The sequence below is a fragment of the Mus caroli genome, chromosome 16 (assembly GCF_900094665.2).
Source record: "Mus caroli chromosome 16, CAROLI_EIJ_v1.1, whole genome shotgun sequence".
NCBI classification, from domain to species: Eukaryota; Metazoa; Chordata; class Mammalia; order Rodentia; family Muridae; genus Mus; species Mus caroli.
In genome coordinates this window covers 554222-576382 of record NC_034585.1, presented here as the reverse complement: position 1 = coordinate 576382, position 22161 = coordinate 554222, and the positions used below count along the sequence as shown (strand labels likewise).

The window sequence follows — 22161 nt, the reverse complement described above, 5'->3', positions numbered from 1 at the left end:
GCTGGCCTCAAACTCAGAAATCCGCCTGCCTCTGCCTCCTGAGTACTAGGATTAAAGGCATGCGCCAGCACACCCGACTTACTCTAACTCTTTAATCACTGTTCCTGTTCCATTATATCCAGTTTGAAAGAATCTAGCCCCACCTGAGCTTAGCTGAGAGGACTCTTACTACCTGTACACTCTGGGAGTCGGGTGAACCGAGAAGCCACTGTTCTCCTACCTGGACATGGCAGCATCACAGTGCCCAAGGCTAGAAGAGGCTGGATTCCAGGTCAGGAGACCTACACAGTGAATTACACAGGTTCCCTGGGGGAAGCTAGTACTTCATCTTCCCAGCTTAGAGCTCCTTCTTGTACTCCAGTGCCAGGAAGATCACTGAGACCAGCTAGTTTTTATTTTAACCTGTATGATCTTGAGAACTGTACTGAAATCTTCCAGGCATCCTACCTCCTGGGACTCAGCTCCATTTGTGTCCCTCTCTAGAGGCCCTGGGTTCTGCCTGTAAAAATGTCCATGTTTTTTCCTCAGTTATGTTCCAGGGCCTGTGTTTTCACTTAGTTTTGATGAAGCCAGAACAGCCCAGGGACCATAAAAGTGTACTTGAGTCTCTGTGAGCAATGGCCAGAGGATTAGGGGTTTCTGTTCATGACTAAATGTATAGGGTTAAGGCCAAAGATGTAAGTTTTGGGCATGTTGGAGACACCTGAGCCACTGATCCCCAAGTGGCTCCTGACTAGATGTCAAAACAGTGAGCCTGTTCATACTCCCCGGCAAAGGCCTAAGAGAGTTCTGAGTCTCCACTCCAAGGTCCCAGTGTCCTCTTCTCTAGTGTCCTGCCCTACCCTGCCCCAGGGTCCCCTAAAGGGCCCTCACCTTTCCTAGTCACTGTTCTCAGCTGCACACTCAGTCCCTACTCTTCATCAGAGGATTTATCAAAGCACCCTCACTTCTTAAGGTAGCCCAGATCTGCAGCGCTGAGAAGAGTCATAGGCTTTGTTGCTGGGATCAGAAGGCATCTCCCAGGAAATAAAGAAGCTGTCAGCTACCCAAGTGGTGGTGGCACATGCCTTTAATCTCAGCTCCTAGGAGACAGCAGCAGGCGGATCTCTGTGAGTTGAGGCCAGCCTAGTGTACAGAGCGAGTTTCAGGACAGCCAAAGCTGTACAGAGAAACCTTGCCTCAAAAAACCAAAACAAGCAAACCAACCAACAACAAAAGCTGTCTGCTGTATTTGTCATAGCCGTGATCCAGGCTGTGAATGAAGCAGCTGGAAACACAAGGATGGGGGTTTGGGGGTGTTAGTGGCAGTGAACTGTCTTCAGTACCTGACCTAATTTGCTGAAGGTTGGATGGCTTTTAATGTCCCAACCCAAACCGAATCTGTTTAGCTGCAGCTGAGCTAACACCTCAAGAAACTGCCTGCTTGTGCACAGACTCAGTGAGCCCTGGCTGCGGTGTATCAGCAAGCATTTCACTTCTATGTTTCTAAGAAGGAGGTAGTAGATGAGATGTGGGTCCTAGTAGAACAAGGGAGAATGTCACTGTGTGACCCTGGCAAGGCATCTCTATCCCTGGTTAACAGCAGCCCTCCCTCATTGTGACCCCCAAAAGACTCAGTAGAACACTTCTAGATAGAAGCCCCACTGAGGACTTCTTGAGTTATGGTAGACTTTACTTGGGGGTTGTTACTATTTTTGTAAACCCCACAGACCTCCAGAGGTCTTTGACAAGTGCATTTTGACCAAATGGAGGCAGTAATATGGATGTGAAGCTCTGTGTGGGCATCAGAAATGGCAACATGGGACAGATGAAAGTGTAGCATGCTAACCCTCTGCTCCTGAACCTCTCCCTTCTGTGTCCAGAATGGTGTTTTTCCTAGAGGATGTCATGACATGCACAAAGTGGTTGCTGGAATGGATTGCTGGCTGGCTCCCTCGCCACTGCATTGGGGCAATCTTGGTGTCTCTTCCTGCCCTGGCTGTCTATTCACACATCACCTCTGAGTTTGAGACCAACATACATGTAAGTATCTGCAGGCCGTCTCCACGCCCTCCAGGCTCGCTAACCTCTTCTTTCACTTTAAGTCTGGTTACTTGGGGTAAGGGCTAAAAATTGAAGTTTTAAAAGAGGTACTCTCTGTTACTGCTCCCATCCACTCTCTTAAAACAGGAAGCATGTGCTAGCTGGGCTTGGTGGCACACATACACACACACATAATGGCACACACACATACATGGTGGCACATAACAGGTGCTAAGTCTCTGACTGGCACCTGGAGTAGCTGCTGTTCTGGGGAGGAGCTTTGGAGTTTACTCCACAATGGACGAGGCCGTTTCTTACCCTTTCGGCTGAGAGCACTGTGCTTGAGTGTAATAGACCTGCCTGGGAGCATCTGAGGTCCTAGCATCAACTCACTTCTCAGTGGACCACAGCAGGATTGAAAGAAGCGTTTGGAAGGTGGCCCCTCTCACAGTGGTAGAGCCCCAGTAAGCAGCTTCCCTTTCCTGTCTATCAAAGGGACGTGTGCCATCTTACCTGTCTGGAGGAATATTCTCTTAGCAGTGTGGACTTGTAACTAAAATGCTGTGCCATGGGACAGATATGTGATCTGTTTTTAAAACCAGTAGGTTACCCAAAGGAAGACTTACTGCACATTTCACAGTTACTTCTTGTCACTGTGACCAAATACTTAATGAGAAAGGTTGTAAGAGATGGAGAGTTAGCTCTGCTCAGAACTTAAGGGAATAGCCTGTCATAGCAGGGAAGGCATAACTCCACAGAAGGGTGTTTGTCAGGCTGAGACTCTTCATCTCCTTACAACTTGGTTAAACAGGAAACAGATGGGGTAGGACACAAACCAGGCTCTAAATCTCAAGGCCCTTCTCTCCAGAGATCCACTTCCTGCTGCTAGGGTCCACTTCCCAGAGACCCCACAACCTCCTAGAAGAGCACCCCTGGCTGGGGACCAGGTATACAAGCACATGAGCCTGTGGGGGACATTTTACATTCAAGCCATCACAAGTGGTACCAGAGATGCCTGATACTGAACAGAAGTGTGGGTGGGTGGTCCTCTCACTCTGTGGCACACAGATAGGATGGAGGCAACATGGCAGAGGTGGCAGAGGCTATACTAACAGTGTCTTCTCTTGCAGGTCACCATGTTCACTGGCTCTGCGGTGCTGGTAGCCGTTGTGCACTACTGTAACTTCTGCCAGCTCAGCTCCTGGATGAGGTCCTCCCTCGCCACCATCGTGGGGGCTGGGCTGCTGCTTCTGCTCCACATCTCCCTGTGTCAGGACAGGTGTGACTGCGTTCTTACCTCATGCCGCCCTCGTCTAGCATCTCTTAGGGCTCGGCAACAGTTCTGTGTTTGTGCTGCATGATGCCTTTCCTTCATGACTTGAAATAGCTTCCAGCACACATGTGTTCAAAGAGAACCAGCTGAGGATGTAGCTCAGTGGTAAAGTGCCTGCCCAGCATGCAATCCCCAGGAGTACCAAATACACACGCACACACACACACACACACACACAGAGAGAGAGAGAGAGAGAGAGAGAGAGAGAGAGAGAGAGAGAGAACCAAGCATCATACAACCCAAAACATAATAAAGAGCCCTAAGAGTCTTTTTTTTTTTTTTGAGACAGGGTTTCTCTGTGTAGCCCTGGCTGTCCTGGAACTCACTCTGTAGACCAGGCTGGCCTCAAACTCAGAAATTCGCCTGCCTCTGCCTCCCAAGTACTGGGATTAAAGGCGTGCACCACTGCCTGGCGAGCCCTAAAAGGAAAGGAAAGGAAAAAGGCTGTGTGTATGTATATATTGAATCATAAATGAACATTGGATTTAGACTTAGTGTCTATCACTAAAAAACACTTATATCACCAGTTGTGTACAAATATTCCGAATTCCACAAGACTTCTGATCCTACACACTTGGATATGGGAATGTAATCTGTATATATTTGAATATAGATGTCCTTGGGTATCTGCCTCTGCAAGACACCTAACTACTGTAGGATATTTGAACTTTTTTGTGTGAATAAGTTGTAATCTAAGAAGGGAAGACTGGGCTGGAGAAATGGCTCATTGGTTAAGAGCACTGACTGCTCTGCCAGAGGTCCCGAGTTCCATTCCCAGCAACCACATGATAGCTCACACCCATCTGTAATGGAATCTGATGTCCTCTTCTGGTGTGTTTGAGGACAGCTATAGTGTACTCATATACAATAAATAATTCTTTAGAAAAGAAAAGAAAAAGAAAAGAAGACCTGAATTATTTCACATGAGAGAGTCGTGATGAGGAAAGCCAGAGTGGTGCAGGCCTGTAGCCCTAGCACTCAGGAAGCTGAGGCAGGCAGTCTAGCCTAAGCTACATAACAAAACTTTATTAGTACATGCCTGTAATCTCACCACATGGTAAGCAGAGGCAGGATAATCAGGAGTTTCAGGTCTTCTCTGGCTGTGTAGAAAGTCTGAGGCCTTCTGGGCTACCTGAAAGCATGGTATGGACAGAGATTAAAGTCACATGATGAACCTCCAGAGACAGGACCAGTCCTCAATTGAGCTATACAATGACAGGGACATTTAAACCCGGTAAGAGCCAGGTATGGTGGCTCACACCTGTAATCCCAGTGCTGGTGAAAGGGAAGTAGATGCAGAAAGACAGCAAGTTTGTTTGAGGGTAGCCTAGGCTACAGAGGAAGTGAGACCGTTTCGGTCCCTTCAGGTAACCAGTTAGCACAGTTAGCCCTGTGTGGATAGTGACAGTGAAATGCCCTGTGTGGATAGTGACAGTGAGGTTCTTTCCTCTGCAGGCTCCACCAGGGTCATCCTGTTTGCTTCTTGGTTTGTTATGTGTCAACTGTTATACCAGCAACTAGCTTTGAGGCTTTTACTCTTTGTCAACTAAAGACAGGTTCAACATGCAGTTAGAAACAGAATAGAAACTTGGGTAGCAGAATGTATACAGTATTTTGTTAATAGTTCCTATCTCTTAAACCAATTAAGCTTCTGTTTGTGTAACAAACATTTAAGTATCAGGCCTTTCCTGTAACTTAGCCAGGTGCTTCCCAGCTGCAGTGGAGAGCCACATGTTCATAAAGCCAGAAAGCAGGCGAGCAGGGTGTTACACAGTGACGGGGACAGTTCTCCATGTACTTTGCCGAACATCTAACATTCTGGCGTGGGTGTCCCCGAGGACCACGGCTTTACCAAATGCTTTATCAGCAGTATCAAGAGTCTGTGGGAATCACAGCGTATTGGTGATTAGGGAGCAACAAGGTGACTGTCCTCAATCTCCTGCCTGTATTCATAGCAATGTGAAAGTCAAGTTCTCTGCAAAGCAAGATCAAAAGGGAATCTGAATTAGAGCTGCAGTTCAGTATCCAAGGAAAAGCTGTGACAAGCAATTACACTGAGTGAAATGCAGGACCTTCTCCTGCCGTTGTGGGACATCTGGACTCAGGGTCATCACAGTGCTTTATACAAAGAGTGTGGAATTCATTAACAGCTTTCACCTTTGGGTGCCTCGTGAGCCCCTCATGGTGACATGGTCAGAGCTTTGGCTTCCCCTCTCAGATCCAGAGGAGTGAAGTAGGGGCCTCCCATCTGCCTCCCTGCTACAATTCAAACAGCAGATTTTGGCGGGAACTAATAGATGAACCTTAACAAGACCCCTTCTACATGGAGGGTTCTCAGAGGTACAGCCCAGTCCCAGTTGTAGCTGGGACTAGCAGGGCAGTGGTTGCCAGGTAGTAAATAAAAGCCTGAATTCACCTTTTACAAAAGAGAAGGTGTGCACCAGACTTGTGTTGCTGGGATAAAACGCCCGGGCAGCTTACAGAAGAGAGTGCTGAGTTGGGCTTATGGTTTCAGAGGATCATGACCAAATATTTACCTCATGTCACCCAAAAGGGAAGTTACGTGAACTCTTCTTGGGTTGCTTTTAATAATGCCTTTTTATTTTCTGTAATACTTTATTCATTTTCTCTCCAGTTCCATTGTGATGTCCCCCTTGGACTCAGCACAGAATTTCAGGTGAGTTTCCAACCCGGGGCCTTATCTTCCGAAAATATGCATGTACGTACATGCATGCTTCTGTGTGTGCATGTGTGTTGTGTGTGCGCATGCACATACAGGTTGAGAAAGCAAACAATAGCTGCATATTAAAGTATCCGATCACAGTTGTTTCTTACTGGGAAGGTGGTTACTCATTAGACATATACTAGAGTTTAATTTTATGCAACAGGAAATATCTCAAAGAAAATATTTTATTATCTAAAATATTTTGACCTGGAGTAGCCAAAATGTCTTAGCTGTTAAAAATGCTTGCTGTAAGAGTCTAGCAACTTGAATTTGATTCCCAGCGCCCATGTAAGAGAAGCTGGAAAGGACCCAGTCAACAGCTGCCCGCTGACCATCACAATGCCCCTCAGCATTCATCCTTACACTCATCACACACAGGCAGACAGTAATGATAAATAAGTAGTTTAATTATAAAAGACGCTACTATCTGGCTAGAAATTTGAGATAATAAATATTTGAATTAAAAAATAAATATTTTGAAATTTTAAACTAAATAACCCTTACTTTACTATAAACATAAAAGTAAATTTAAAATAAATTGAAGGGTAAGAGATAACAATTATGTGTGCTGTGTACATGCAGATCTGCAGCCACACATGCTTCTGTATGCACACACATATGCCACAAAAATACAAATAATTAAACCATAAAAGCTAGAAACATATTCATTTCCATGCCTCTTAAGGCAGATAATTTTCCAGTCTTATCAATAATAAATTGATCCACATAAAAAAAACCTGACTGACATATTGGAAGGGACAGAAAAACATTAATAGAACATAAAGCCCACACAGGTGAAGCTCACAAAATCGATTACAGATTCCCCACCTCCCCCTGCTCCTGGGAATCACACCCAGGCACTGTACAAGCTGCAAGTGTCCCCACTGATCTTTTAGCTGAGCTTAAGCAGGACCTGATGCCAACCATGGCTATCAAGCCTGTAACACTAGTACTCTGCAGCCCGAGGCAAGGGGGCTGCAATGAGTTTGAGGTCAGCCTAGGCTATAGAGTATGGCACTATATAAACAGCCCTGATAGATCCCAAAGGTTATAGGTACCAAACCTTGCTGGTTAGGGCTGAAAGGTGGCCCTGGCTTTCTCTTTCTCTGTCTGCTATTTCAAGTACCTTTTGCATGATAATAGATCTTAAAGTGTTTTACTTTAGCTTCCATCCATAGTTGGACGCCCCAGGATTCAGTTACTCATACATTTACCCATCTCAGACTCCTCTTTTGGACTGAGTGTGAAGGTATGGGCCTGTAATCTCGGCTATGAGAGTAGAATTGTACATCCAGGGCCTGCGTGAGTCCAGTGCAGGGTGAGCTTGGTTAAGGCTGGCCTCGAATCCAGTGCAGAGTGAGCTTGGTCAAGGCTGGCCTTGAACACTTTCCTGGAGATGCCATCTCAGAGTGGAAAGGAAAACTGAAAGAACTGGGAACGGCCTGCTCGCTAGGTGGTGGAGTCCTTACATGACACAAGGCCCTGCGGTCACTCACCAGGGCACAAGCTGGCCAACAGTCCTTTTCTTGGAAACTGGCCTTTGCTGTTTAAATGTACAACTGGATTGGATGCTCTTGTCCACCTGTCTTAGACTTGCTGGGTGTGGTGGCATATCCCATAATCCCACACTTGGGCAGTGAGGGCAAGGGGTTCAAAGGTTCAAGTTCATCCTCAGCTACATAGTCAGTTAATTCCAAGACAGCTTGAGCAACACAAGATCCTGTCTTAATAAAACAAAATACAGGGCCAAGTGGCTTGCTTCTTCCAGCACAATGAGAACTGACTTCATGGACACATTCCTGGGTGTCTGTATTCACCAATCACACATACTCATAATTATAAAGTTGTTTCCGTTTGGGGTTTGGTTTGGGTTTGGGATTTTTAAGGTATAGGCCAATGAGAATGCTTAGTACATGCTTGCTACCAAACCTGGTGACCTAAGTTTAGTCCCTCAGGAAACTTACTAAAAAGGGCTGGTCCTCAATGTCACAATATTGGGACCCAGCAAGCCATGCTCACAGGAGATACAATTGGTTTCTCCCCGACCCAGACCCTCTGTACAACTCGGCTTAAAAGCCAGGCAGAGGCAGGTAGATCTCTGAGTTCGAGGCCAGCCTGATCTACAGAGTGAGTTTCAGGACAGCTAGGACTACACAGAGAAACCCTGTCTCGGGAAAAATAAAAAATAAAAGCCAGAGAACCTCAGGCTGGAGTAAAATATGTTTTAGTTAGTTAAACAAAGTGTTCACTTTGCTTAGCATTTGTGATTGGTAGGTATTATCATTTGTTTCAATGCTGTAAGTGAAATAAACATGGGATGTCCTACGATAGAGAACTCTGTCCTGTTTCCCAACCACTGGGCTAGGAAGCCTGTGTCAGGTCCAGGCCTCAGCATATTACAGGGAGAGGACACCAGAATCAGCAAAAGGAAGCATTTGGCCCAGTGAGCTAGAATAGCCCTAAAGGACCTCAGTGAAGACAGGTGGCTCCAAGCTTCTAATAGCAGGCCACTTAGGAAGCCCAGGGAAAGCTGGTGGTCAGCAAAACCTGAATTGCCTGTGCAAGCAGCCGCCGTACCATGGGCTGCTGCCATCCAGGGATGGTGGAACCCCTTCCCATCCCAGCTTCCTGTATCAACCCAGGCCTCTCTGAGGATGCTAACCTCCCCTCCGGAGCTGACACAGCTACCCTGAACCTGAAGAGAGAAGGGACCTGGCCATGTCCCAGCTGTCTCCATGGTTTACAAGTGAGGAAACCGAGGCCTCCAAAGTCTTCAGTTGTCCTGCCAGAGTGGCTTAGGGACCATCCCAATCTCGTGGCTTTTATGGTGGTGTTTTAAGGAGTGTCTCAATGGCCTCAAGTTCATTCCCCCCCCCCTTTTTTGAGATAAAATATTATGTAGTCCAGGCTGGCCTTGAACTTGCTGTGTACTCAAGGGTAACCTTAAACTCTTAATAGTCTAGTCTCTACCTCCAAATGCTATAATGACAGATTGTGCCACAAGGCCTTGGGACATCCATTATTTTAAAATATCCTTATGTCAACGGTAACAATAAGACTTTAGTTAAATACTGTAGCTAAGGAATTAAGGTTTCTGTGTCACCTGAGAACATATCAATTTTATATCCATTTATCTTTACATAGTGAACAATTCTATCATTATATAAAATCTAACAACTTACCTTGGGAAATTTAGAAATGCATTAACATATAAAACTTATAGGAACTCAACAGTCAAAACTCTGTTAAAAATAGAAGGGGGTGGCAAGAAAGGGATACAGAGAAGGAAGAAGGAAGTTCAAATGTTAACGTAAACAGACTCCGGGAAGCAGGACAGGAGAGAAATCATATTTTTAATTTCTACTTTCCCCCTAAATTTTCTATGATTGAGTATGCAGTATTTTTACAGAGGAAAAAACTGAGCAAGTATGGTGATGTACGCTTATGATCCCGCACTCGGAAAGTGGAGACAGGAGGATTAGAAATTCAAGGTTACCCTTAGCTATATAGTAAATTCAGGCCAACCTGTGCTACATACGATCCTGCCTTAAGAAGAAAAAACAAAAACAAAACAAAACAAAAATGGTAGCTGCCGATGCTAATCTCAGGTTTCAGCTGCTGGCCCATCAGTGGCATCTGCTTGCCAGAGAACAGCGCAGCTGGATGTAAGTTCACTTACCTGGGAATGGGAAGTGTGGCCTGCAACAGTTTGAAGGCTGAAGTTACTGCTTAGAGAGTGCTTTTCTCCTTGCACAAGGCTCTGGGCTCAGTCTCTAGCCCTTACAAGGATTTCTTGGGAATTTCTAGTTAAATTCTAAATGCACTATATTTAAAATGATTCAGTAATCCCACTGTATGCAAAGGTGAGGGTAGGAATGTTCTTTGAAGCCTCATTTCTCACCACAACTACTCAGCATGAGTGTGGTCGTCCATATATTACATTACTCTGTAGCCATGAGAAAATAGCTGCGTTTGTTACCCGGAAGGGAAGACTATTCTGTTCCTTATGCTGACTGACTTGCTTACCATGTGCATATATTATGTGTATATATATATATATATATATATATTATCATATCTTAAATGTATACATCTCATATTTCTTTTTGAAAATGTTAAGATTGTCTTAAATAACTTTGGTGAAGCTGAACTACCTAGAAATGGGGTGTGTGTTTTGTGAAGTTTCATACAAGTAGAGAATAAATAAAGTATAAAAAAGTCTTTGCAAAATGATGTCTTTTAAAAACCTAAAAATAAAATCTATCAGAATATTCAGTTTCTTGGATTCAGTAATGATACTGTGATCACTAAGAGACATGTCTGTATCTTGGGAGAGACACTAAAATAGCCTAGCAACTTACTTTTGAAATGTTTAGGAAAAAGTATTTGGTTTTTTTTTGGAGGGGGTGGAGGGTTTGGTTTATTTATTTATTTTTTTAGATTTATTTATTACTTATACAATATTCTGCCTGCATATATGCCTACAGGCCAGAAGAGGGCACCAGATCTCATTATAGATGGCTGTAAGCCAAGATATGGGTGCTGGGAATTGAACTCAGAACCTCTGGAAGAGTAGCCAGTGCTGTTAACGGCTGAGCCATCTCGCCAGCCCAGGGAAAAGTATTTGCATGTGTCAGTATGTCTTTGTATGTCACATGTGTGTCTCTATAGATCTGTTGAGAGGAAGCAGAAAGGCAACATTTAAAAATTGTAAAACCCAGATGAAGCGCATCCAAGTTTTATGAAATTTAATGTTTCCATAAAGTTGAGATTTGTTGAGGAGAAAGAAAGTTTGTTGTTTTTTGTTTTTGTTTTTGTTTTAAAAATCTAATGCATTTTTCTAAAAAGCAGTTACAGCTGGGCCTAGTGGTCCAGGCTTGTCATTCTAGTGTGTGGGTATGGAAGCAGGAGGATAAATTCCAGGCCCACCTCCAGCTGCATAGCAAGTTCAAGACCAGCCTTGGCTGCATAAGACAAGAAAACAAATTAAATATGAATAAAACAAACGCGCCCGTGAAGCCTGCAAAACAGCCAGGCTGCTTTATGGCCGCATGGGTTGAGGGTACTGCTCGGGCACGCTGGGCAGAGTGCACATTCTCAGTTGTTTCGTCTCTCTGCTCCGCAGTGCCCAGAGGAACCCATGCAACAGCTCAGTGCTGCAGGACGGCAGGAGGCCGGCCAGCCTCATAGGCAAGGAGCTCATCCTCACCTTCTTCCTCCTGCTCCTCTTGGTCTGGTTCCTGAACCGGGAGTTCGAGGTCAGCTACCGGCTGCACTACCATGGGGATGTGGAGGCCGACCTACACCGCACCAAGATCCAGAGCATGAGAGACCAGGCTGACTGGCTACTGCGGAACATCATCCCCTACCACGTGGCTGAGCAGCTCAAGGTCTCTCAGACCTACTCCAAGAACCATGACAGCGGGGGAGTCATCTTTGCCAGTATTGTCAACTTCAGTGAATTCTATGAGGAGAACTATGAGGGGGGCAAGGAGTGCTACCGTGTCCTCAACGAGCTGATCGGTGACTTCGATGAGCTCTTGAGCAAGCCAGACTATAATAGCATCGAGAAGATCAAGACCATTGGGGCCACATACATGGCAGCCTCAGGGCTGAACACGGCCCAGTGTCAGGAGGGTGGCCACCCACAGGAGCATCTGCGTATCCTCTTCGAGTTCGCCAAGGAGATGATGCGGGTGGTGGATGACTTCAACAACAATATGTTATGGTTCAACTTCAAGCTCAGGGTCGGCTTTAACCACGGACCCCTCACGGCAGGTGTCATAGGTACCACCAAGCTGCTGTATGACATCTGGGGGGACACTGTCAACATCGCCAGCAGGATGGACACCACTGGTGTGGAGTGCCGTATCCAGGTGAGTGAAGAGAGCTACCGTGTGCTGAGCAAGATGGGTTATGACTTTGACTACCGAGGGACCGTGAATGTCAAGGGGAAAGGGCAGATGAAGACCTACCTTTACCCAAAGTGCATGGACAATGGAGTGGTTCCCCAGCACCAGCTGTCCATCTCCCCAGACATCCGTGTCCAGGTGGACGGCAGCATTGGACGGTCTCCCACAGATGAGATTGCCAACTTGGTGCCTTCCGTTCAGTATTCGGACAAGGCTTCCCTGGGATCTGATGACAGTACGCAGGCTAAGGAAGCACACCCGTCCTCTAAGAGGCCCTGGAAAGAGCCAGTCAAAGCAGAGGAAAGGTTTCCATTTGGCAAAGCCATAGAAAAGGACAACTGTGAAGACATAGGAGTAGAAGAGGCCAATGAACTCACCAAGCTCAACGTCTCAAAGAGTGTGTGAGGCAGCGCCGAGAGCTGCCGAGGTGCTCTGCGTGTCCAAACACAGTAACGTCTGTGTCGATAGGCTGTTGTGCTATCTAGCACCTCAGTTTCTGTCCCCAGATGTGGTGTCACGTGGTCATTTCAGCCCGAATATCTGTGTGGAGCACAGTTATTCAGGGTTCATTTCCACCCATTTTGGTTTTCCTTTACTCGCGTTCCCGGAAGCCTTTTCCTGGAAGCCTGTCCCCAGCCCAGCCAGGGGATCCAGTCAGCAGCGTGGAGGGATACAAGTGCCTTCAGGGTCTGGCCTTGCGTCTGGGGCTGAGGCCACTGGTGGAATCATGGCCCTGGGGATTATTTGACTTCTTTAAGAAAAAAAAAAAAAAAAGGAAAAAAAAAAAAGCTGTGGTTAAAATACCATTTTTATTGCCTTTTCTCACAAGTTTTTTTTCTCATACAGTGTTTTCCAGTTTATTTTTTCTATATGTGTAATAGTATTTTTCAGTCACCTGGCCTTTCTAAGCACATCCACGCACACACACTTGCGTTTATGAATCTGACATAAAGTGCCAGTAAACTCATCTGGGGGAGGGGCTATAGAAGGGAGCAGGGCTGGAAGCAAGCCCCCTCCTGGCATCTCTAGGGTACCTGGGCCCACATTCCTGTGGCCCACAAATGGGCTTCTCCGCTCCCAACACTGGGCAGTTTCAGGGGCTCATCTGCACGCAGGCCAAGATTTCATATGCTCACCAGACACAAAGCTTACAAACCAGGCCTCAGGAATCTCAAAGCCGTGTTTTCATCCCGACCCTACACAGAGGGGTCTTCCAGCCAAGAGTGAAGATGTTTGTCTCAGAAGCTGACCCATCTGAGGGAGATGTTTAACCATCTGAGGATGCATTTATTTATTTATTTATTTATTTATCAAAATGTGTGTATTATGGGGAGGGGGCACTGGGTAGTTTTGGTGGAGGGAAGCAGTCAGGGAGTGGGCAGGGCAGTTTGCAAAGGACACAGCCGACCAATGACAAGATGTCCATCTATGTTTCATGTCTCATCCACTGTGTCCCATGGTGCCACCCAGGGTGCTGTTCCCTCTTGTGGGGATCCAGAGTAAAACTGGCTCGGCGCCAAGTGGGATTCTGCAAACCTTTTGTCCGTTCCACCCACTGTTGGACTGCACGGGCTGACTTGTGGTGAGATTTAATTCTGTTGGCCAATTCAAACTCTTGAAGGGGGTTTCTTACGGTGCACCGAGGGACAGAGCCATCTGTTTTGCCAAAGGAGATCCAGACAGCCCGTCACAGATGAAATTTGAGTTCCTGGCTGCTAACCTTGCTTGTAATTAAATTGTGTTCTTCCATGATGAGTCTCAAGTTGATGCTGGATGGAGCTTAGGCTACAGCTGCCCCACCACCATCATTTTTCCAGGTCATGCTGATGTGCAGCTCTTGAGACAACTTAAGACCATCTCTGTGCCTGTTGGAGGTCTTCATGCCATGCCCTGTGTGTGGTGTGTTCTTTCACTGGTAAACTTCACTGTATAGCTTTCACATCTGAGTTAAGCCCGGTTTTCACTCCTCCCTGAAGATGGACAGAACCTGCTTATGCTAGCAAGGTGACATCTTAGCTTTAGTCAGCTACTTCCCCGGAGACACCTGGGATGGCCACCCAAGCAGCAAAGCCATGCCAGGACCCAGAGTATTCTTCGTGACTGGAAGATTTCCTGTCCCAGTTGGCTCCCTGTTGGTCTTCCAACTTGAAGAACAGATAAGTTGTGACAATACCTCTTGCTTCTAAAGAATGTATTCCTGTACAATGCCACAGATTTTCTTTTCTTAAAGACACTACCTGATTCTTTCCTTGTGCTAGTGATTTAGGGTATGCTGGGCTCTCCTGTTGTCAGTATTCAGGTGTGCTCATCTGACTGAGTACTGGGCTGTCTCCACCTCCAGGCCGCAGCACTTGCAGGAGCTAGCTAGTGGTCGGAGTTTTTGCAATCTTGGTTCAAGATGTGATCTGTCAAGTTCGTCTCTTCTCACACCTTCCCTCTCAAACTCTTTCTTTCTCTGCTACAAAGGTATCTGTGAGTCTTTCCCAGCCCACTCCCCAACTCTAGACCTCCAAACCAACTGGAGAGAATCACTAACCTTGAGCAGGTGACCTGGTTCTGCATTGTGCAAATGGAGCCCTGGCTGAAGGGCAGTTCATACAAAGTGCAGTGGTCTTAAGAAACACCCTGAGCCTTCCTGAAGAACCAGTGCAGACATTCTTCTTTCAGGGTGCAAGGCCCCTTGGGGCCTTTCCAGCTCCCTGCCCCTAAGCATACCTCAACACAGAACCACAGGATCTCTGCAGCACACCTGCCGTGCAGCTTGGTCTGTTGGCATTGAACAAACAGCTGTTGCTAGAGACAGTTGGGCTTCCAGGCAGTGTACTGGAGTGTCCATCAGGTGGCAGTACTTCTTAGGAACCTAGGGCAGGAAGCAATACTCCAGAATTGAATGTGTGTAAATAGTTGCTTTGCACTGCAATTGCCCTTTCCTTCTTGGCCCCAGCACAGATCAGTTTTATACATCTGTATGATCAAGCACACATAATTTTATCCCACACAAATGAACGTAGAGTGCTCGTCGGTTATAAACCCTCAAACAGCTTGACGAGCCCCACAGATGTGCCACACCTGCGCATGGCTCCCTCTGCCCTAACTTCACTCCTGGGATGCACCTGCACATTTGCACATGACACAGCGAGCCAAAGGCAGTGTGCGACCATCACCTGGGCTGCAGTCACTTGTAGTATCCAAAGATAAGTCTGCATTTGAATTTCTTGATTTTCAAGGTAAGCATTTTTTTTTTTGGACTGGTTGTTTTGAAAATCGCATCATGCCTAGAAATTATATTAGTAAGAACCAATTGTTTGTATTTCCATGTTTTCCTTTGCTCTGCTCTTTTTAAATTGTTAATTCTAAGAATTTCAAAATGCATCCACTGAAAACAAGGATATTAAAATGTTCTAAAACGTAACTTTGGTGCGTGGTATTCCTCATGGAGAAGCTTGGTACTGCCTTCCCTCAGACAGGCCCCTCTCACCCCGTGTGTGATCAGTGACTTGGAGCCAAGACAAGATTTACTTTTTGTTCCTACCATGGCTTTAAAAATGGGGGGTGAAGGGGGTATCTACTTTTTTGTGTTTCTGGGGCTATATTATTATTTTTTAAATGAATTCACCTACCGCAGTTAACTTTGGTTGAGAAATGTTTATTTTTACATAGAACATTAAACATTTAAAAATCAGGCTATAGAACACATACATTTGATAATTTCCCTATTCATTGGGAGTTTTCATGCAGGGCTACACACACACACACACACACACACACACACACACTGGTTTTGTTTTGAGACAAGGTTTTTCTGTATAGCCCTGGCTGTCCTGGAACATGCTCTGTAGACTAGGCTGACCTCGTGGTTCAGCATTTAAGTGAAGAGATTGGCTAAGAAAACACAATAGGTTTTCTGAAAAACACCATGAGACCTTTGTGCCTCATGGTTGGTGATTGCAGAGCTGAAATCCTGCTGCTTTCTGGTCTATGTCCCAACCCATTTCAGAATCTAAAATTACAGAACTTACCAGGACTGGTGAGCACACCTGTTATCTGGTATTTAAGAGACAGTGGCAGGAGCCGGGCGTGGTGGCGCACGCCTTTAATCCCAGCACTCGGGAGGCAGAGGCAGGCGGATTTCTGAGTTCGAGGCCAGCCTGGTCTACAAAGTGAGTGCCAGGACAGCCAGGGCTACACAGAGAAACCCTGTCTCGAAAAAACCAAAAAAAAAAAAAAATAATAATAATAATAATAAAATAAAAAAAGAGACAGTGGCAGGAAGATCAGGCTTTTGAGACCAGACTCAACTACATAGAGTTCAAGGCCAGCCTGGACTATGTGAGACCCTGTTTTGTTTTGTGTTTTAAAGTCACAGAATCTCTCCCAAAAAAACCCTAGAAGCCATTTTGTACATACCTTTAAGGGTTCATATTGCCTCTAAATCCAAAACCAAACCATAGCTCTTCCATAGAGTTTCCAGTCCTCTTTACCTGAAAACTTTTCTTGGGTCAAGTGTTGATGAGCCATGTCCAGACAAAAAGGACCTCTCATGGGCTGCAGACTCTGGGAAGGGAGATGAGAACATGGCCTCTACCCACTTGTCTATCAGCCTGCAGAAAGCCATTGTCTCCACCCACTGAGAGCAAGAGCACATCCAGTGACCAAGGTACTTTCCTGCCAAACAGTATTTGTTGCGTCCCTAGGAGCCCTTCCCTAGCTGAGGAGCAGGGATCCTCACTGTGCTGAAGGTCTGACGGGAACGTGGTCTTAGGCTACGAAGGGCACTGGGGGACTTAGACAACTCCGCAGACAAGAAAGACAGTCTCTAATCTTTGCAGTACAACTTATCATTTGTGGTCTCTCTTTCATCTGAGATCTTTTCTGCACATGGTTGCTTTTCGTGCCGTCGGAATCTCTCGTTATGGCCACCCGAACAAAAAGGCAGACTGGAAGAACCAGCAAGCAAAGGGAGCGATTTTAAAAGTTCATATTTGCATGTTATCTACATGCACATTAAAACCAACCCGTGTGTGTCTGTATGTTCTTTTGTAAGAAAAAAATTAGTATTTGAGTAATTAAATCTTTGGAACTCTCTTCCTGCGGGGTCTGCAAATCTATGGAAACCAGAATTAAGCAATGCAAACATCTGCTGTTGAAACCTCACTTATCAAAAGCAGCAGATTCTTTACATTTTATGATTTTTTTACTCTAGGAGCTTCAATAATTTGATGAAAGTTGTGGCCTCATTGAAAAAAAGAAAAGAATGCACATAAAAAAATCTACTCTCTTAGGGCTGAGCAGATGGCTCAGCCAGAAAGTGTTTGCCTTGAAGCTCAAGGACTAGAGTTCAGATCTCCAGAAATGCTGAATGGGTGTGGTGGCCCTCCTGTAATTCTGGAACAACAGAGGCAGAAACAGATTCTCCAAAGCAAACTACCCCAAACAGTGAGCTCTCAGCTATCAGGCCAAGTGAGAAGTCTTGAAGCCACCCAACATCAACATCAGGCCCATGAGAGAGAGCTTCCACACATGCACATGCAAGTACACACGCATGCGCGCGCACACACACACACACACACACACACTATTCCACACAAATGCAAAAAAGAATACACCCTTTGATATTGCATAAAATTTTAAATTCAATACTCAGGAGGTAAGGTAGGCGGATTTCTGAGTTTGAGGCCAGCTTGATGTTTAAAGCAAGTTCTAGGACAGCTGGGGCTACATAAAGAAACCCTGTCTTGAAAAACAAAAAACTAAAAAACCAAAGATGATGATGATTATTTCTTCTTCTTCTTCTTCTTCTTCTTCTTCTTCTTCTTCTTCTTCTTCTTCTTCTTCTTCTTCTTCTTCTTCTTCTTTTTCTTCTCCTGCTCCTCCTCCTCCTTTTTTTTTTTTTTTTTTTTTTTGGTTTTTCGAGACAGAGTTTCTCTGTGTAGCCCTGGCTGTCCTGGAACTCACTCTGTAGACCAGGTTGGCCTCAAACTCAGAAATCCGCCTGCCTCTGCCTCCCGAGCGCTGGGATTAAAGGCGTGCGCCACCACGCCCAGCAAAATCAAAGATTTCAAATTTTGGATTCTAGAAAACTACCCCTCACTCCAATAGTTAAAGGAGCACTGAGGTTTTGTTCTGATGATAGATGAGGTCTCCATCCTGTTTAAAGACTCCTGTTTGGAAATACGGAAATGCTTCTCAGTTACAGAAACATTTTTATCAAAATTATAATTTACAGTTTTATGTGTGTGGTGTAAATTTGAGGACTCTCAACTTTTCATCATGTAAATATCAATTTAGTCAAATTCCTTGAAACAAAGGAGTAAAATTGATCCAGGATTTATTTATTAAAAGCCTACTATATGCCAGATAATACTCCAACGCTTCCTTGATTTAGGACATTTGATTTTTCCTCTGGTACTTAAGGACAGCTAAGAAGCAGCTGAGTTGAAACTGCTTTTCAGGATGACTGTCCCAGACTCCCAGACACCGGAAGCAACACAGCAATGTCCTTTTCCTGATTAACATCTCTAAACAGGGCTTTTTAGTATCAGCCAAGGCTCTTAGTAGGTTTGCCACTTGAAAGAGGAACCCACTTTTAAAATAATTCTCTCAGTGACTTGCAAGCACTGCTTCGGGAGTGACATACCACCCAATTAAGACCTTGACCCCACCTAGAAAACAGAGTTGTTGGCCGATCGGATGTCTGCTAGGCCCACCTCAGCTCTGAAAGAGGCACTTCCTCAAAAACTGCCCTTAAGTGTCTTCCTCAGATTTAAAAGAGGGAGGGTGGGGGTGGGAAGACAGAGAGAAACCAGGCTGGCCTGGACCTTGCTATGTAGACTAGCTTAGCTGAATATGTAGCAATCCTCCTGCCTCGGTCTTATCTACCATCACAGATGGCCTCTAACTTTTTCCTCACCACAGAGCCAGTTACCTTTCCAGGTTGAGCAGGCCGGGAAGGAGGGAGGGTCTGGGTTTGATTGCTGTTTTGAAAGTTGCCACCATCAGGAAATGTTTAATGTGCTCAGAGAAGGGACTAAAGTGGGCCCCAACTATCTGCATACAATTCCCTAGGCACACTATTAGGTCTCAGACTTAGGACAAACAGCTAACAAATCAAGGCAGACGCTGGCCCCAGTCCTTCCTCAGTTCCTACAGGGTCCTCCTAGCTAGCATGCCCCGCCCCTACCCGGAACTCTCCAGCTGGAAGCCTGGACTGCCTTTCCCCCATCTTCTCTTCTCTGATTCCTGTATGACGTCAGCCATTTTGACTACCAGTCCTTTTTTTGCCTCCTGGCTGCGGCATGCAGCTCTCGGTTCCCACTCTGCCATCTCTCTCCCTCTCCCATACAGCTCGATCCAGCCTGCCAGCCATGTACACTCTAGATGCTTCCAGATGCCCTTGCCTACGCTCCCAGTACCAGCAATAAACCTCCACTATACCGAGAGCACCACGCCCTCATTTTCTTTATTTTCATTCGCAGACATTGTTCCCCAGGACAAATTTAAGCAGCCATCTGCACCCCTCCCCATCAAGACCACCCGTTAGTTGTCCACACTGCTTTCCAGCTCTTCTTTCTGTCTCTTCAGATTGTCCTACAAGAGGCTTCAGTTATAGCTCACTCACTCCTGCTCTTTCTTTGAATCTTGGGACACTATTTCCTGTATGAAGCCTCGGGATAAGTCTTGTTCTCCACTTAACCACCCACCTCTGCATTCATGCTTGATCTCCTCTGCTGTTCTCCTGTAGGGACTGGGAGCATCCGTTAACCCTGAGTAACGGGATGGGGAGACACTGCTCTGGCATTGTGCAGTATTCGTTTAAAGAAAATTATGTAAATCGAGCTGTGGTGGCAAAGACCAATAATCTCAGCATTCAGGAGGCTGAGGCAGGAGGATTGCCATGATCATGAGGGCCAGCCTTGGCTGGAACGGATATCTTGTTTTCTAGGGCCAGCAAGACACTGTCTAAAGAAAACAAAAAGAGCTGCAGGTAAGAGCACTTGCCACCAAGCCTGGGGACCAGAGCCAAATCCCCAGGTGCCACATAGAAGGAGAGAATCAACTTCCACAAATTGTCCCTTGACCTCTGTTCTTGTGTTCTAACACACCCATGCACATACACATGAATTAAATAAATAAGTGAAAAAAGATAGTTATATGAATTTTCAGAGGATTAAAGGCAAATAAGAAATTAGATGCAACTACTTAAAAAAAATAGATTAAAAGCAGTCCTCTAGATAACTTTTCCCTAAAATTCTTTGAATGAGACAGTGAATTTCAGTGGGGCAGTAGTGGCTCATGCCTTTGATCCCAGCACTCAGGAGACAGAGGCAGGTGGATCTCTGAGTTTGAGGCCAGCCTGGTCTATAGAGCTAGTTCCAGGACACTCAGGGCTACACAGAGAAACGCTGTCTTGAAAAACAAACAAACAAAGACTGAATTTTCTTTGTTTGAAGTTCTTGCAAGGATCTCCTAGATTGTGATCTAGAGTCTTCCAGGGATTTGTTGCCATTCTCCTGGCTGATTCAAGGGGCCATTTCCACCCTTTTCAGCTCCTTTTTCTAAATTTTCTCCTCTCCTTATCCACCTGTCCATTTGCCAGCAGACTTGCAACAGGCTTTAGACATGTGAGTGTAACAGGAAGCGCGGCATAGCTAGGGAGCGATCATACATTCGGCCTTTACCTGGCAGCAGTTACTGGAACTCCAGGAAAGCAGCCCCATCCCTCGCCAGTGTCTTTCACTACTGCAAAAACTGGGGCTTCCTGCTGGCATCCCTTGCAACACCTTGAGGGTGATCTCAGCTCAAGCTTCCCAGAGTCACACTGGACATCTGAGTCCTCTGTAGCCTCGCCCACCACGTGCAATATCAACCCTGGCAACCCTTAGATTTCTTGGTGAACCCCACACTGTGTCTACCACATTTTCTAGGTCTAGTCGTCATTCATGGCCCAGGTGGAAACAGTATAAGCTTACTCCTCGTAGGTTCCCATGTGTATTGAGTATAATCCTGTGACTCTCAGAGAATCACCCCCAGTTCTTTCTCAGGTCAGCCAGAAAAAGCTGCCACTGTGACCTCCTGGGAGCTTTGAGCATACAAAGGAAAAATGTCACCTGCACTCCTGGGCCAGCCCAGGCAAGACCTTGAATCAACTTGGAACTTAAGCAGAGAATTCCTCACCTCCACTAAGGTGAGCCACAGATGTCCTTGCAGTTAGGAGAGAGCCATGACAGACTCGGATGTGGATGTAGAACGGGTCGCTTGGATCCAGGGAAAACACAACAAAGCAGGCATCCTGCAGAAGCTGGGAATCCTGCACACTGCAGCTTGGAGCAGGTCAGAGCCATCATCCAGGCACGCCAGCCATGACTCCATGCGAACCTTTTTTAACCACAGCATTAAACCAAACCACTAATGGAGTTGTGGATGAGCACAAAACAGAAAATTAAAGCCTTAACGTATCTTCTTTGAGATCCCTGTATTAGGCTGGAGAGATGGCTAAGTGCTTAAGGACACACACTGCTCTTGCGAAGGACCTGTGTTCAGTTCCCAGCACCCACATCAAGCAGCTTAGAACTGCCTATAACCCCAGCTCCAAGGGATCTGACACCCTCTTCCTCTGCAGGCATCTTCTCTTACAGCACACACATACAGATAAATAAGACTTTTAATAATAAATAATCACCTGTGTCTGTCTTGTATGGCCAGTTGGGTTTTAGCCTGAGATGATGCAGCCCCCTCTTCCAGCTGTAGTCCTCAGGGCAACATAATTCAGGGCACACGGGTCCCTGTGGGGTAGGACCCCGCCTGGCCTGGTCCTTACACATTTTGCCTGGCATGACATTGTCAGCGTGGGGATATCTTCTTATGCTGGTGGAGGATATAAGGTGATTATGTGTTGCAAAATGCTTTTTTGTTTGCTTGTTTGTCTTGTTTTTGAGACAGTTTCTCTGTAACAGTTCTGGCTGTCCTGAGACACACTCCACTCCATAGACCAGGCTAGTCTTGAATTCAGAAAGATCTGCCTGCCACTGTCTCTCGAGAGTACTGGGATTAAAGGCATGTACCACCACTTCCCAGCATAAAATGCATATTTTGTGCATGCTGACTGGGACTTCTCATCTGCGGGCATTGCACATTCTTGTCATTAAGTAAAAGTTCCATTCCAGCAACCT

At 45.8% G+C, this 22161-nt stretch overlaps 1 protein-coding gene across 2 annotated transcripts in view; it reads left to right on the top strand.

Moving 5' to 3' along the window:
* Adcy9 (adenylate cyclase 9) overlaps positions 1 to 15404 on the top strand; it is a 125568-nt gene extending 110164 nt beyond the window's left edge. Inside the window, exons 8-11 of one of the 2 annotated variants that reach the window (XM_021184932.1) lie at positions 1863 to 2022; positions 3153 to 3301; positions 5991 to 6032; positions 11206 to 15404. In XM_021184932.1, coding sequence (XP_021040591.1) covers positions 1863 to 2022; positions 3153 to 3301; positions 5991 to 6032; positions 11206 to 12397 — 1543 coding nt within the window. In that variant the 3' untranslated portion in view covers positions 12398 to 15404. The remainder of the gene's footprint in view (positions 1 to 1862; positions 2023 to 3152; positions 3302 to 5990; positions 6033 to 11205) is intronic. The other variant, XM_029470752.1, reaches the window with a different exon arrangement.
* The last annotated feature ends 6757 nt before the right edge of the window (positions 15405 to 22161 follow it).